The sequence below is a fragment of the Cupressus sempervirens genome, chromosome 5 (assembly GCF_028749045.1).
Source record: "Cupressus sempervirens isolate cs-2001-9-10 chromosome 5, ASM2874904v1, whole genome shotgun sequence".
Classification (NCBI taxonomy): Eukaryota; Viridiplantae; Streptophyta; class Pinopsida; order Cupressales; family Cupressaceae; genus Cupressus; species Cupressus sempervirens.
The window spans coordinates 513,429,611-513,442,029 of NC_143122.1; the positions used below are offsets into that span (position 1 = coordinate 513,429,611).

General features: G+C 37.9%; 1 protein-coding gene across 2 annotated transcripts in view; it reads right to left on the reverse strand.

The window, feature by feature from the left end:
* The window catches only part of LOC149556961 (putative ATP-dependent DNA helicase CHR12), a 235,337-nt gene that overhangs the window by 97,478 nt on the left and 125,440 nt on the right, over positions 1 to 12,419 (reverse strand). For both annotated transcript variants that reach the window (XM_089831603.1, XM_089831604.1), the window contains exons 6-8: positions 6,027 to 6,221; positions 5,750 to 5,899; positions 5,160 to 5,522 (exon numbers count right to left, since the gene is read on the reverse strand). In XM_089831603.1, coding sequence (XP_089687729.1) covers positions 5,160 to 5,522; positions 5,750 to 5,899; positions 6,027 to 6,221 — 708 coding nt within the window. The remainder of the gene's footprint in view (positions 1 to 5,159; positions 5,523 to 5,749; positions 5,900 to 6,026; positions 6,222 to 12,419) is intronic.

Here is a 12,419-nt window from a genome sequence, read left to right on the forward strand (position 1 = left end):
CACAATGAAAAGAGTTACTGAGGATAACTGGAAATTGACAACGGAGGTCAAGTCACTTAGAGAACAAATTCAAAAATTGCAATTTAATATGGAAAAAGGAGAGTATGAATTAATATTGTTAAAGAAAGAAGTAGGAGAAAAGAGGACAGCAGCAAGTACTACTACGGGAGAAGGAGAGGCTACGGAAAGAGATGAAACTCCGCAAATGAAAAATATACAAGATGCCATGGCCAATATGGAAATAAAAGAGAATCAACTCAGAGAACAAATTGAAGAAGTTAGATCATGGGCTAACATAGTAAAGGGACCAGCAAACACTCCTACTGACAACATAGAAAAGCAAGTTCGGAGACAGATTAGAGAGGAAAAAGAAAGAAATGAGAAAGCAGCAAATATTATCATCAAAGGACTACGAGACTATGGAGAACAGGAGAAAACAACAGATTTAGTTAAAGACTTCTTTAAAGACCAATTAGACTGACATGGAACAACCATACAAGCACAAAGAATCGAAAAATGGATTAGAGGAGGCAAAGACAGACATGTTAGAGTGACAATGAGGAATACAGGAGATAAAAACAGCATTTTCAGCAAGAGGAAGTTTCTTAGAGGCACACACATATATCTTGATGATGACCTCACCGTAACTCAGCAAGAAGAAAGGAGGAAGGAATGGGAAAAAATGAAAACAGCGAGAGAAAACGGCAAGTGGGCGTGGCTACAAAATGGCAAAGCCCAAATTAGCGACAAAATCACAAACAATAAATAGGAACTCGGGCCCACCCAGGAACATTTAACTATAGTTAGTTGGAACTGTAGAGGTTATCCTTGGAGAAGAGGACCTGGGTTAGGGCCGATAGCTAAAGATAATGACATCATTATGCTTACCGAGACACATGAGCATGATGGATGTAGGGTTCCAGATTTTGAAGGGTATAAGAAGGTATCACTATGGAATGAGAAGATAGATAATGGTAAGGGGCATCGAGGCATCACCGTTCTAATAAAAGAAACTTGGAGCAGATTTGTAAACTTAGAGAAAAAAAATGTAAACAAGTAGTATATTTGGATTAAAATAACAGATAATCAGATTACTATGAGGGTGGCTATCTGTTACTTCGCCCCAAAAGGCTCAAAAATGTATAAAAAGCATAGATTGGATAGAGAAGACCCATTTGCTACACTCAAAAAAGACATAGCAGCCTTTAGCTTTCTAGGGGAAATAATGATAATAGGGGATTTCAATGCTAGAACAGCAAACAACCAAACTCTCAATCTTAAGGAGAGCTACAGTGAAAGCAGAAACCCAGTTTGGCTTGAAGAAGAAGGGACACAAAAATGGGAAAGATCTTCGCAGGATAGCATGGGAAAGATTAATCATTTTGGTGCTGAATTACTAAGTTTATGCTGCCTATATAAAATGGTCATATGTAATGGTTTGGAAAAGTGGCCTAAATCAGGTGGAATCACATGCAAAAGATACAATGGACAAAGTGTTGTTGACTATGTAATATGCTCGCAAGAATATGTCGCAAAGATAATTAACTTTGAGATAGAGGACTACCCCATGGAGCTAAAATCTTATCATAACCCCATTTTGATAAGGGTGGCCACTCACTTTAAAGATCAACATATTGTCCCAAAACCTTTACAAAAGAGGAAGAGGAAGAGGATTGGCAAAGTTTTAATGACATAAGAAAACCATGCTACTTTCCAAAACTCCCTTTTGCGGCTGTCTAGAGTTCCGGGAAACCATCCCGAGTCTGATAAACAACATTTCATGGACAAGGATAATCTTGTTCTTACTATCATTAAAGCATTGGAGGAGTGTAAAAGATCTAGGGCCACAAGAGAAACCAAGAACACTTTTCCGACTAATCCGTGGTTTGATGAAGAATGCAAAACAGCAAAAAGAAATTGGAAAAAGAACATAAATAAAGAAAGTTGAAAGGAGTATGATCAGCTGATTAAAAAGAAGAAAGGAGAGTATGTAAATAAGAGAAGAATCGAGTTGATTAATCTTGGTAAAAACAACCCCAGAAAGTTTTGGAAAGAACTTCAGCAGAGAAAAACTCAGATAGAGAACAACATAACAGGAACCAAATGGCTGGAATATGCCAAGACTCTCTACAAGTGTGATCTAGGAGAACGTAGAACCATGGAAACAGAGACTACAGGGGAGTTATTCAGCGAAAAGGATATTATCCAAGGCATAAGGAGGTTAGCTGCCAGTAAAGCGCAAGATATAGATGGGCTTCAAGCTGAATATTTAAAATGGGGTGTTGAAACCCTCACACCACACATCACTAAAATTTTCAACAGTGTCAATAGAGAAGGTTTCCCTGTAAAATGGACAACAAGTGTGGTGATCCCACTCCACAAAAGTGGAGATATAAATAATCCTTCTAATTACCGAACCATCATGATCAATCCACTTTTTGGCAAGTTATTTGGCAGCTTGGTAGAACAAAAAATCAGCAACTGGGCTGAAACAGAAGGCAAACGTGCAATAGGGCAAGCAGGCTTTAGACCGAAGCACTCTACTATAGATCATGGCATCACTCTTAGATACTTGATTAAGAAAGTTTGGGACTCTCCGGGGAACGAGGCTTTTTGTTGTTTCATGGACTTTAAAAAAGCATTTGACACAGTGCCACGTAATAAATTATGGGATAGAATGGAAGAGTTGGAAGTTCCTAAAGAGCTTAGGTCAGCAGTTTACAGATTATATGAGCAGGTCAAAGCTAAAATCAGAACGATAGAAGGGCTATCAGAAAATTTTGACAGCAACATCGGGGTTAAGCAAGGGTGTCCGCTATCTCCAACATTATTCGGGCTCTATATTGACAAGTTAGAAGAGTGGATAAACAAGACCAATGGTGAGGGGGTGCAGCTAGCCCACTTTGTGATAAGATTGCTCTTATATGCGGATGATCTCATAATTCTTGCTAGAACAGCTAAAGGTTTGAAAGAGCACTTGACAGCACTCGAAAATTTTTGTCATGAAGTAGGAATGCAAGTTAACACTAGTAAAACCAAAATTATGATTTTCTCGCTGAAGAAGAATAGGGGCATACAAGACGAGTTTCTATTGGAAAATAGCCCACTTGAGATTGTGGAAGAGTACAAATACTTAGGCATCGATTTTCATAACAAACTCAATTGGGATACTTGCAGATCAAAAAGGATCCAAGGGGGCTGGAAGGCGTTATACTCTTTACAAAACAAGTGCAGGAACGCAGAATTATGGGATTGGACGACCATGAAAACTCTTTTTGGTTTGCTGGTCACTCCGGTTATTTTATACAGATGTGAAGTGTGGGGAGGTAGTATGTCCGAACAAAAATGGCAGCAAGTAGAAAGAATTCAAAAACACTTCATCACATGCAATCTTAAAGTCAAGACCACAGTTCCGTATGAGATCCTTTTGGCGGAGGTGGGTTCCTATCCATTAGAAGCCGTTGCTTTGGTCCAAATGATAAGCTACTTAAAGAAAACCCAAGGTCTGGAAACACATCGTTGGCCCAAGTTGATCATAGAGGAAAAACTTGTGAGGCGGAAAAGCACATGGATGAAGCAAAATGACAAATGGATGCGAAAATGGGATATCAACATCCCAACTTGCCCGGATAACATTACAGAAATAAAAAAGTTTGTCAATGAAAAATTTCACAATATTTTGTGGACAAGACGCATAGGGCGGAAAAAATCCTATTACATTAAAGAATTTAATCCCACTTATAGTCATGATGAAAAGGCCTATATAAGAGCACCTATTAATTGGAAAGCAAAAATGTTGATGGCACAACTTAGAACTAGTTCACATCAGCTGCGATGTGAAACTGGTAGGTGGCAAGTTCCAAAGGAAGAGTGGGCAGACAGAACATGTTTATTTTGTAATATGGGAATAGTTGAGACAAAGCAGCACTTTGTCAAAGACTGCCTGGCTTACAATGACATCAGATCTGGTTATACAAAAATATTGCAGAACAAGGACTTCAACTATTTATTTGAGGAAGATCAAGTGAAGAGAGCAGCGGATTTGATTACCAAACTTCAGAGAAGGAGAGACAAGTTATCCAAAACTTTACAACTGACTAGTTCTGCTCCTAACTCGGGAGGGTGATTGCATGGGTCCCATAGACTACTTTAGTCTCGTGGACGTCATTAAAATCTATCATATCATATCATATCATTGCTGATTCATTAACTATGATTTGTGGACATACAGAATAAATGATTTACATAAGATATGTGTCTTCATCTCTAACCGTTGTATTCAGCCATGATGGGGAAGTAAGGATTCCCAAATAGAGGAAGCCGTGATGAGGTCACTTTCTAAGCACACCACTCCATGACGTTACTCTCAAAGCACACCACTACATGAGATCACTTTCTAAGCACACCACTCCATACAGTGCCTAAGGAATACCATGGGTACACTTTTGAGACACCCTGTTGTGAAGAACCCTCACAATTCCTATCACGAAAAGAGGAACCTCAATCAGGTGAGACATGGTAACGCTCACTAGATGGAGGGAAAATGTGATAGGTCTCAACACTAGATAACCCACTCCATATGCATGGCAAGGAACACATGTGGCCAAGGGGGAAAAATGAATCCACTTCTGGGCCTTGGGTGTGACATTTCTGGGACATGCTGATAAAGGTTATAAGAGAAACTGTACCAAAAATATCTAAAACATAACACAAGGAAAATAATATAACCCCAAAAGGTGACACAATGGTTTACTCTTGAAACTCTTCTAAGAATAAAACACCTACTATCTTAATAAATAATGTTCACATTACAATTGACATTTTTCTATGATAATGCTCTCGTATCTGCTCCCTGGCTACCCTATTCTGTTGTTTACAGTCCCTTCGATTCAAATAAATCAAAACTCAGAAACCACCAATTCTTTTTACAAAAATTGTGAGCTAGGAAACCATCCTTGACACTAAACACTCTGTTCCAAGTAAAGATAAACAAGAAATCAGAAAGAAATGACTAAAATCTCTACAATTTGAGAATGTGTCAGTTACAAACATGATATACAAGAAATCTCTAGAATCTTTACATTCATTAAAAATTCTTGCTTACATTTCAACAACAGCATAAGAGGAGAATTAAGATATAAAATATGATTGTAGCATACCTTTTCCTGAATGGAATGTATAACAGAATTATACTGTCGCTGCCCTTCTAGCAGATCAGGTTTTGTTGACAAATGATCCCCATCAATATCAGCAAGTGCTTCCTCATCTTCCTCTTCAATATGTTCAATGATCCCTTGTTTTATTATCTTGCCATTATCAGCATGCTCTGCATCCTTTTGTCTTTGTACAGCAGCACCAAGCCCAACAAGAAGTTCATTGGTTTTTGCAAGCAAAGTTGTCAGCCGCTCATTCTTGCTCTCCTCCACCATTCGCATGTAAGCTTCTTGGTCATCAGCTTTCAGTGCTTGAATCCTCAGCTTTTCTGCACGAGTAGCCCGTTGCCTCTGTCTGGCATGCCATGCCTAAAATACATATATCACGTTAGAATAAAATGTGTTTAAACTTTTAAATCAAGGAAGACCCATTATTTTTTCTTTCATAGAGAAGAACTTCTTGAATGCTGATGGTGTGATAAAATTCCTATCTGTAGTAATAAGTTCATAACTGTGAAACATTAAATTGAAAATAACACCATGTGCCATATCTACGCAATTAGAATAAAAATAATTGTAGAGGTAGTGATAAGAACCTGGATTCCATCATTGCGTTGTTTCCTTCGTTTTAAAGTGGCTTGTCCTTGCAACTGAAATTCACGAGCTGCATTTAGTAGTTCATTAAAGAATTTTCTCTTTTTTGTCTCAACACGATTTCTTTCTTCCTCCTCTAGCCTTGTTTGCCTCTGATGAAACACAAAACAAGATAGTTTTACAAGCAAGAAGATTTGGCTATACACTTTAGCTGCACAGTAAAATCAAATAGAGCTAAATGATTGTCAGAGCATTAGTTTAGAAAATACAAAAAGAAACCTCTGCATCTCTTCTCCTGCGCAGCCGTTCATCAGCTTCAGTTGTTGGTGCATCTCCCATGCCAAAAAGAGGAAGTGTTCGGCGTAGGCGCATGTGCCCCCAGTCAAAAAGCTGTTTCTCAGGATTGGCACATTCTTCACGTAAATGATACTCAGCACTAACGTCGGAGCGTACCTTTTTCTGTAAATCTGCCAACTGTTTTAAAATTAAGTTGGCCAAAAGACAAATATAATAAACATTAGATACCTTTATTGTAATACCAGTAGTCAGAACATGGAAGGGGTAGATTAATGCAATATTACTCTAATATAAATAAAACACAGTGAAACAAACCTTCAGAACTCATTTGGCATGATAAGCAATACAAATTACTTCTTGGTTAAGTATGGTTCCATACTTTGGTTTGACTGCTACATTCACAACCTAACTACAATTAATTAGTAGGCAAATTTAGCTCTGTATTACTAGGTCATCTTCTTTGTGCTTCGCTACTTTTGCATTTGTCGGGTTATCAATCGAATTGTTGCCCTTGAATTCCAATGTGAGGAGACTGGAATCTTCTTGTACCAGCAGATAAAGATAAGATAAGATAAATCTATTGCTGTCCAACCAAAGACCACAAAGCGGGTCCACGGGACTGCTGAGAACAATCCAAGGGACCAGCCCAAAGCAGCAGCACCAAATGGCATTCAGAAAAGAATAGCAGAAACAAACAAACAACAACAAAAGACGGAACAAGAGAGAGAACAAGAGAGGGGGTGAAGGGGGGACTCCAACAGGGAGAACCCATACCCCAAACCCCCACTACATAAATTGTGTCTCTGAAAAGAAACATAGAACAGAAGGATAACCCAAAGAGAACTACCTACTCTTCCCAAGATGAGATAAGATAAGATAATAATATTAATGTCCAAGACCACCAAAAGGTCTATGGGATTGGAGGATTACAACAACAAAGCTAACAATAGCAGGAGCACCAAACAGTGTCCGAGAAAAGCATACAACAAAAATAAGCAGAAGAAAAGATACAAAGAGAGAGGCCAAGACAAGGACTGGGAGTCCTTTCTTGGCAAAAAGAAATCAATCACAGAAGGATACGACTACGGATGGATAGAAGCTTTGATATGTCTCTGTGAGCTCATGGAGGAGTGTCGCTGGGGCAAGAAGCCAGTACGGGGTCTAACAGACTTGGAATGCCCAAAAGAACTAGTAGAACTAGTCCTTTTTACACCACATAAAAGAGATAAGGGTGTGAAAAAGGTAGTAATGAACTGAGTAGATGTATGTCAGTGAGGAAGCAACGACTGTACAGTACTACCACAAAGCAGAGTGCCCTCCTGAAAATAGAGTGCAAGACACCGCTGGTCACAGAAACTGAAGAAATCTGAAAGTGAAAAACAATCTTGAAACAAACAATAAAATCTCCCTCTGATCTCATAATAGATAGGGCAACGAAAAAGAAAGTGAGTCTCTGTCTCAACCTCATTTAAAGTACATTACAAATCCGCTCTCCACTATCAATATGACGGTCGGTCTGAGCCCAAAGACAATGAGAACCAACTCTAAAGGGCCCTAGGGAGATACACAAGGCATTAGACCACTGCCGAGATAGGTAACTAGGACGAACAATAATTCCATCACAAATCTCCAAAAAGTGCTCTACATAGAAGGTCATCCTCAGACGTAAGCCACTATGGGGGTTAGTCCAGGTAGAGATAAAGTATTGTCTGTAAATATCTAGTCTGACACGCTCATTCAACTCCTGCCATGAGGGGCGGAGATGAGCAGGGGCATTCAACAAGAACTGGTAAGGAGGGATGTGGTCCATAACAATCCCAATCGATCTCAATAGAGAAGAAGCCTGTGCATACCAGCAACGAGCTCGAGAACAAGTATAAAAACTCACAGTAGCAACAAAAGAGAGCAATACGCCAAGTAGGAGTATCTATCACGCTCACCAATTGAATCCACAAAACCACGCAGACGATGAAGGAACCAAACCAGATCAAATATGGCCGCAAGACTAAAGGGACATCTAAAGAATAGACCTCATTCGGAGCTCCATCGCTCAAGAATCGCTAGAAGGGTCTAGCTAATGCTTAGAACCACACCCAAAGTCAACCTCCGCAAAGAAGGTGCTAAGCTGACAGATTTGTTTAGCGGCATGACTATAACAACGATGTTGATGCTGATATTGCAGTGAGTGGTCCCAAAGTCTAGTAGCCTCCTAATTGTAAAGAGCAAGGCACCTCTAATCAGTGAGTCTGAAAAGTATGGAGAGGGATTAAAAATCCCTGAAAAGGCAATAGAATCTACCTCTAATCTCATAACATATAAGATGTCAGAAAAAGAAAAGCTCCTTAATTTCAACCTTGTCCATATTGCATAACTAGCAAATATTGTGCTCCCTAGGCAGACGATGGTCAGTCTCAATGCAAAGACAATGCAAGCCCACTTTGAAGGAACCAAGAGGGATCTGGAGGGCATGCACCCAGTGCTGAAATAAGAGGGACAATTAATGAGTTTGTCCTCCAACTTTAAGTAGTGCTCAACATAGAACGCCATCTTCGGGTAAAGACCCCCATGGGGGTTAACCTAGATAGTGTGAATGAACCACCTATAAATGTCGGTCTTGGTATGCATTTTCAACTCCTATCTAGACAGAAGAAGATAATGAGGAGCATCAAGAGAGTACTAAAAAGAAGGAAGACGATCCATTTCAATCCCAAAGGAACCTAGGAGGGTCAAAGCCCCCGCCCCAAACGAGAAAATGTCACAATAAGATATGAAGAACAATAAGTGACGTAGTAGTATTTGTGACACCCCTCACTAGAGTTAGTGACATCGCACAAGCGATACAAGAACCAAGCAAGGTCAATTATGGCACCAAGCTTAAAAGAGTGAACCCTGAACTCAATAAGGATAATATAATGAGGAATGGATTGCCTGCATCTAATTATCTGTCGAAGAACTCGAACCCAATCAGTAGGAGCCCAATCAGAATCCAAAAGAAAAGGCCCCCATACCACAAAGCTGTAAAGAACAATAGATCTAATCAATTTTGTTTTTTGTTGTTATTTTGTGTGTATAGAGATTTTTGTGCTAACAAACCCAAACCCCATTTCAAAATTCTGCCGTACTGGCAAACTGGATCTTTGAGCCTGAACCAGCAATTTAGATGATAATTGATGACACGTTTGTGGTGCTTAAATTATTGTTCAATCTACTTTTCTTCTGTTCTCATTTACTGTATTTGTTATTTAATTAATTAAACTGAAATGGATAATAACATCACACTTTATTGGAGTTATTTGTTCATCTAGGCTGTAACTTTGCATAAAACTTAGCTATTTATTTCTTTGAATCATGTGTTGCCTTCTGCTGGAATAGTTATTCCTTTTCAAATCATGTGTACATCAACTTGCTAGTCTATACTTTAGCCAGTAGAAAGGTATTCTGATTGCACTTAGAGTTAGTCACTTCATTCTCAAAGTCTTAAAAGTCTCCCTTATGTGACAATATTTGGTACCAATCTTATGCCATACCCAAGGCAAAAAGCCAAGCAAAAAGTTATTTAATCATTAAAAACACCTACTAAAAATACTGCAGAGAGGATCATTTGTGCTGATAAGAAATTGTTTCTTGTTCACCACTACCCATGAAAAACAAATCAATGAGATCGACTCCAAACTACATAGTTAAATCCTCATTATAATTGCTTACAAGAAACACCAGCTAATTGATAATCAAATATTGCCAGAGGTTTTGCAAATGGTTTAGCAAACTAAGTGGGTTTGATCTTGGGGGATGTTAAGTTCATGGATCTTCTGCAAATGTTTACATTCCTATATATGATTCTATTTGAACAGATTGCTAGAAGAGCAGACTTATAGATTTCGGTGTGTCTTCTAATCTACAATCTAGCCCTCCCTTATACCTAACTCAAGGGGCATGTTCATTGAATGGACATGTCCATTGAATGGACATGTCCCTCTCTAGCTTGGCCTATTTAACAACATAATTGTTTCCTCAAGATTGGTGCCCATTCCAAGAGTTACTAATGGTTAGTAACTAACTAACCACATTAGTAAATAAGAAGGCTTATAAAAGCCACAAAGAAGATGCCAATCTATCTAGAGGGGACAATATGTTCTAGTGACCAATACTTAAGGGAACCCATGCATCTAGATCAGACCGATCTAAAAATCAGAACACTTATCTTGTCAAAGTTACAAGGAATTAACACTCCCTCTTAACTTGATAAGTGGTAGAAACAGATCTAGCAACATCAATAGAGATGACTAAGCATAGATATACACTCTATACCTTTCTGAATTTCAAGCATGATGTATCATTATACAAATGATACCTGAAAACAGATCATATTACAAATCTTGTAATATAAGCTCTCACTGGAGCTTGTGATCAAATCACTAAGCATCGTTCGTAATACAAACCGTCAAATCACCTAGGCTTGTAACACAGGATGTTTGACAAGGCTTGTATATGAAGTATTACCTAAACTTGTGATAACAGTATTGCATAGAATGCAATACTCAAGATAAAGACTAGAGAATAATTAAATTCTCTCTTTACCCAAGTTGTGACATCTGGAGTTTTAGAAATGTCATTGTCACAACATGATCTTGGTTTCATCCAAGATCTAAACTCTACCACCAATCCATTAATAGAATGCCTTACACAGGATAAAATCCGGAGAATAATTAAATTCTTCTTTTATCCAAGTTGTGACTCATAGGCACACAACATGATCCTAAATTAAGATCTGCCAGTACACTGGATAAAATCTGGACAATAATTAAATTCTTCCTTTATCCAAGTTGTGATTCATAGACATAGAAATGCCTCCATCACAACATGATCTTCAATTCATTGAAATCTACCAATAGTTCTCTACTGATTAGAACATTATCTTAGAGATCGTCAGCTCTTATAATGTCTTTATACAAGTGTTCATAATTTCAAAGATCATCACCTCTTAAATAACAAACACAAATGGTGAAGCCTCATAATAGTCAATATCCTAACAATAATATAAATTATCATAAGAATGCAAAACAATTCAACCATAACTGGATCTTTCCTGAGATGATCACTCTCGGAGAGGTTTGATAAGAATACCTACTTTATAATTTTCAGTACTTAAGGATAAAGTCTAGAGAATAATTAAATTCTCTCTTTATCCAAGTTGTGATTCATAGACATTGAAATGTCTCTTTCACAACACAATCTTGAATCTATTCAAGATTTGCCAGTAGTCCTCTACTGATTTAGAACACCATAAGATCATTTGCTATCATAGCAAATTCGTGCTGGAAGATTGTTTTCTATTATTGCAAACTGATGCTGCAAGACTATTTGCTGAGAAACGCTTCAAAACCATGATGTTTATAAAGGTAGACCCATCAGATGTTTCCTTACTTTAGATTTTCCAGAGTCCTACCGGATATCAAATCTTCCGAGCTCCTTATTCAAGGTTGCTTTGATGAGATGTCAGACTCCCTCTGAATCCAAAATTCTTTCCTACAAGAACATTCTTCAAAAAACAAAATCAAGGCATATACTCTTCTTATAAAAAATACAAATGAAAGATATTATAGACATAAGGTAAATGAAGAGCTCAAGTACAATAGATACTTATCTTTCCATCATAACCTTGATGAAAGCTTTCGTACTTTATGAGTATACACCATCTTGACATGGTACAAATTAGTCTGAGTTTGTATAACCTAGATCCTGGGGAGTCAATTTGATCTTTTAGGTACTCTCTGACATATAACCTTCTTATAAGATGATACTTATGATTTTCTACTACAAATTCTTTATTACTCAAAAATCAATAAAGCATGGTCTACTCCCTCTGAGTCAAGATTGACCATTGCAGATCATTTAGCTTCTCCTTTGTCAGTAAGGCATACCATGCTAACATCCATGATCTTAGTGTCACAGCATGATGTCACTTTATTCCCTCCTTTTCTAAGAGAACCAATACTAATAATCTGAATAGTCATGAAGTTATATAGAATGCATCTTTTCTAAGTCCACAATTATTAACACTCCCTCTTGGACTTGAGGGAAGATCAGAAATGCCTTGATGAAAGTGATATGTAGACTCATGATGTAATCTTTATCCATGTGCATCTCATCAGTGATTCTATCCACGAGTTATCTTCATTGATGAACTCCCTCTCAAACAAAATAATCAAGTTTGTCTAAGATGATAGAATCATTTGTTCTTATTCCAAAGTTCCCTTTTATAGTGGATCAAACTTATTCTAAATGGGAGTTTCCTTTCAGTAGAGCGGCATTCGGCTTACTCATTGTAAATTCTCCAAATGTCTCCATATCCTATGATTTTAAAAATTTGACTCT